The following is a 4,716-nucleotide window of genomic DNA, read 5'->3' on the forward strand; positions in this document are numbered from 1 at the left end:
GGAGACAGATAGAGGGGTCGTTGAAGGGGCGAAAAGAAAGCCGCTGCTGAAGGCATCGTTTTTCTGTGCCGCTACGCCATGATTCACGCCCCTTCCTCATCCAGTGTGGCACGCCAGCACAGGTGTAGCAGTTTCACTTGGTTTCATCCCTGAAACGTCCCTGTAGTCTTGACTAAGCGGCGCCCTCTGGTGTCTTCAGCAGAACTACTCGCAGGATAGCGACACTGGAACCGGCACCTTAATGTATCGTGTTGGTTGCATTTTCAATTCATAGATTGCATAAAAACATGTTTTTATATGGCTGTTTTCAATGTATGCGTATAAAACTGTATGGAAAGTTCCATCCTCTCAGTACTTTTATGAAAGTGCTTGCTTTTCCACTTTCTTTTTAGCATTTCAATACAGCAGCTTTTGAAAAGATGCTGGTACATCTTTGTCTGCTGGTTTCTTCAATACATATTTAGTAGTGAGCTTGTAATATGCATTGACTATAAACCACATTTGAGAGAATGTGTAGAGTGCACTAATAGCTTACTTTTAATATGTGAAATATGGTTACCCCACAGTTCAGCAATTTCGTCAAGACTATTTCAACAGCTGCGGCTGATATTAGAGGCTGAGCAAACTGGCCATTTTCGAAAACAGTTATGAGAAGAACCTTTTTTAGAGAAATGCTTTAGGTATATATACTGATACTTCAGACTTGGGGGAGCTGTTTCAGACTGAAAGCCTTTTCTTTTTCCATGGCATGCTAGGTGTATTGGGATATAAAATGAGGTTGCATAAGGGACAGGTATGCACAAGAAAGAAGGCAATTGTTTCAACATACGATCCATTAGCTAATATTTTAAAATTAAGGTCAATAACATGTACTTTCAGTATTATGGAACAGCAATGCTGAGCTGCGTAGTTTTTGCCCGTCATGTTATTAAAACATACAATGTATGGTGTTATCAGCCGTGAGTATGCTCCACACTACATAGCCATTCCACAGTAAAAGCGAAAGTCTTGTGAACCTTCTTTGTTATACCTTGTAGATTTATTCACTTTTTTAGGGGCGAAGCTCCTTAAGGTGTGGCTCGTGCATCCCGTTATGGTATGTAACCACCCCTCGTTAATTCTTGAACCAGCCGTAGAGGGCGGTTCAACATACTATTTAACGAATGCATATACGGTGAAAAATTCAAGATGGTATGATACTAGAGGGCGTTACTTGTAGTGTGATAAAATAAAAGGCGAGTTTTATGAAAACAGGAATGACGTCACACGTACAGAAGGAGAGAGACGGTCACTTTCAGTACATTTCTTTGACCATAAAGCGGTCATAATTTAGAAAGGAAACCACAAACTGGGAATAATGAGCGACATTTAAAATAATAAACATTGTTTAAATGACACGTTACTCACAAGTTTCATTTGAGGTGTGGGCCGCGGTATCTTTAATGTTAAAGAGCTTCGCCCCACTCTTCATGATTCACCCCGTGGATATGCTGTCATTTTTTTTTCTTGTGCTCATCCTTCGGCCAGACAGTGGCATTTGAATCTTGTATGCCTCCTTCGGCCAGCCAGTGGCACTCGAGTCCTGTAAATTAAATAAAAAACATTTATTTCTGCTCCTTTTACATACATTCTAAAAACACACAAGTCAACTACAACACAATGCGGCTTTGGCAAGTACAAAAAAGAAGTCACATACTCCCATACACAAACTTTGAATTGTAAGGGTGCTGGATATCTGCACGAGACTGCAACGTTTGCAAGCGCATAACCATAAGACATACCAGATCCTTTTTGTCTTTTCTCTGGAGTCTTCTTATAGTATTCCGTTCCAAATATGCAGACTTTGACGGTTTCCTTGAGTACTCGAAACGGTGCATTGTCCAGAGAAATTCTACACCTAGAGTGGATCATAGAGAAGGCAACATTGGCTGCAAAAAAAACAATACAATAATAAACAATACCATACAATAATATGGCTGTCCTAAACGAAAATAAGTATGAGTATATTTACAAACCATGCAGACGTCTCTATGTTATTTTAAAACGAAACATCTTGAAAACAGCACAGACCTGCTACCGTCTGGCTGGGCCTTTGAACAAATACGACAAAAAGCTTGCTGGTGACACGTACACCAGCATCTCATATACAGAGTTCAACATCAGACTTATGCCGCGCCCTCCACGGCTAATTCACACTTCTACCAGGACGACGGACGGCACACACGGCCTTGGCCTGCCATGGAGTTGAGCCCAACTGCACACTGTGTCTCGTGTTGCGCACGATTGCTAGAAAAAAAAAATGTACATACATGTGCATACAAAACAAACGCCCACGCGCGTCTCTTCCTCGAATTCAAAACATTTATGTAAACATCACAGGAGTAGACGCGTTAGTTAAGTGCTGATTAGCGTGCGTGCGCGTAACTCATCATGACTGACACGGAAAAACAACAGGCAAGTTCCAATATGTTTATCATAATTTTCGCACTTGGGGTCATGGCCCGGAAACCCCAACAATGCTCCACTCAAACGGAAATAAATAGGTGCCAGGAAAACTCTGAACCGGTAACCACAACAATAATAAGCCGATCTTACAAAACGCCAAATAATTTCTGTAATGTAGCACTATTCTTAAACTTGTTCTGCCGGGCTGAAATTACTACTGCGTTTTTGAGTGCTAAATCAAAGCACATAGCGATACATTAAGAAGCAATTCGTATATCTTCACATTTGGACGACTTGGTCAAGTCTTTTGAGGTCCGCACAGCATACCTCTCGTTGACGGCAGCCAATGGCCTATCAAAAAGCTTAAGCTCATCGCCTGACTTCAGGTAGCCGTGAGAGTAGCAGTCTTTGAGATGCTGTAACTTTTAGAGGTACTTTTCGATCACATGTCGGTCTAAAGGCTCGTGCATCGTCGTATTGCACCTCTGGTCACAAGAGAAACAGCGCAACCACAGAACACCTGCGCAACGCACGCCGCGAAATAACGGCGCTTGGCGCACCGCCAGAGAGAGAGCGAAAAAAAAACAAAATTAAAGGGAGGCCACCGCGCCGCAACAAAGACAAAATGTAGAATGTAGTCTGGTAGGTAGCTGGTAGATGTTCTGTGTCTAGACCACAGAACACCTAAATAAATCATCAAGGCGAGGCCCCGCCCGAAGAGAACAAAAATATAATGGTGCCTATGTGCCCACCTCCATGCGTGCCCACATACATGCCCACCTACCAGCAGCGGCGCGTCTCGGCAGTTTACCGCAAAAAGCCCCACGCGGGAGCTGGCGCTTTCGACCATGACCTACTACACTCCTGACCTGCCCAGAGAGCACCTCTTCCAGCGCCCACGTTCTAGTTCATACCTTCTGCCGCTAGGGCCGTCACCTACGAGCGGCGTGGCGCTAGGCAGCACCTGTTCGCTGACGTCACCTTCACTCTTTGTAGTCAAATTTTAACCAACAAAGCACTCGTAGTGCGAATTTATGATCCACAATTTAGAAATATCCAGAAATAATAATACTAAAAGACATTCAGAATTTTTTTTGCAATAAAATGCACGCGACAACGCATAGGCTGTCCAAAATCATGTAAATCCACGGGTTTCCACGTTTGTCAACCAGTGTGCTATAAATTCTTAAGCGCACTGAACAGCTTACTTGACCAGCAATGTATGGGAAGAAATAGTCACATATATGCCGACAGTTCACCACAGAAAGCAGGCATTCTTATACCAGCGCCTACAAAACAACCGTAAAGAAGCAGACGAACAGGTTATAGGTAGCGCCACCTACGGCGAGCGATTGAACGAGAGCGGGGACACGCGCTCCCATAGGAACCCCGCTATCTGAACAGGTCAGGAGTGTAGTAGGTCATGCTTTCGACGCTGTTACTTTTAGGACCATGACCTACTACACTCCTGACCTGTTCAGATAGCGGGGTTCCTATGGGAGCGCGTGTCCCCGCTCTCGTTCAATCGCTCGCCGTAGGTGGCGCTACCTATAACCTGTTCGTCTGCTTCTTTACGGTTGTTTTGTAGGCGCTGGTATAAGAATGCCTGCTTTCTGTGGTGAACTGTCGGCATATATGTGACTATTTCTTCCCATACATTGCTGGTCAAGTAAGCTGTTCAGTGCGCTTAAGAATTTATAGCACACTGGTTGACAAACGTGGAAACCCGTGGATTTACATGATTTTGGACAGCCTATGCGTTGTCGCGTGCATTTTATTGCAAAAAAAATTCTGAATGTCTTTTAGTATTATTATTTCTGGATATTTCTAAATTGTGGATCATAAATTCGCACTACGAGTGCTTTGTTGGTTAAAATTTGACTACAAAGAGTGAAGGTGACGTCAGCGAACAGGTGCTGCCTAGCGCCACGCCGCTCGTAGGTGACGGCCCTAGCGGCAGAAGGTATGAACTAGAACGTGGGCGCTGGAAGAGGTGCTCTCTGGGCAGGTCAGGAGTGTAGTAGGTCATGTTTAGGACACTATCAGCTTCTTTTTTACTTTTTTACTTTCTTGTCCAAACGCTTCATGTGGCACATTATTAACGCTCATTAATAGTTGAATAGTGTTTGTTTAATAAATATTACACGTTTTTATTTATAAAAGTGACTTTATAAAGAAATATTTGTTCATTACGTTGCTGGTAATCTCGCTTAGCACCCCGGTGCAAGAATACTTCCGGCACCGTGCTTTGAACCAATCGTTTTTGCGAGA

At 43.5% G+C, this 4,716-nt stretch overlaps 1 protein-coding gene across 5 annotated transcripts; it reads right to left on the reverse strand.

Annotated features, from left to right (window-relative positions):
- Positions 1–1,410: 1,410 nt before the first annotated feature.
- Positions 1,411–3,288, reverse strand: LOC119176453 (uncharacterized). 5 transcript variants are annotated; one of them, XM_075877708.1, is made up of 4 exons: positions 2,773–3,181; positions 2,071–2,286; positions 1,782–1,897; positions 1,411–1,582 (listed from the first exon to the last, which is right to left on the reverse strand). In XM_075877708.1, the coding sequence occupies exons 2-4, from the start codon at positions 2,142–2,144 to the stop codon at positions 1,494–1,496; spliced, it is 279 nt and encodes a 92-aa protein (XP_075733823.1). In that variant the 5' UTR covers positions 2,145–2,286; positions 2,773–3,181; the 3' UTR covers positions 1,411–1,493. The 5 variants fall into 5 exon arrangements, with proteins under 5 accessions (XP_075733823.1, XP_037283635.2, XP_037283636.2 ...); XM_037427738.2 differs by lacking the exons at positions 2,071–2,286; positions 2,773–3,181 and adding an exon at positions 3,198–3,288 and having other exon boundaries at positions 1,782–1,928; XM_037427739.2 differs by lacking the exons at positions 2,071–2,286; positions 2,773–3,181 and adding an exon at positions 3,198–3,240.
- Between the last annotated feature and the right edge of the window lie 1,428 nt (positions 3,289–4,716).

This window comes from Rhipicephalus microplus, chromosome X (assembly GCF_043290135.1).
Source record: "Rhipicephalus microplus isolate Deutch F79 chromosome X, USDA_Rmic, whole genome shotgun sequence".
In the NCBI taxonomy this organism is placed as follows: Eukaryota; Metazoa; Arthropoda; class Arachnida; order Ixodida; family Ixodidae; genus Rhipicephalus; species Rhipicephalus microplus.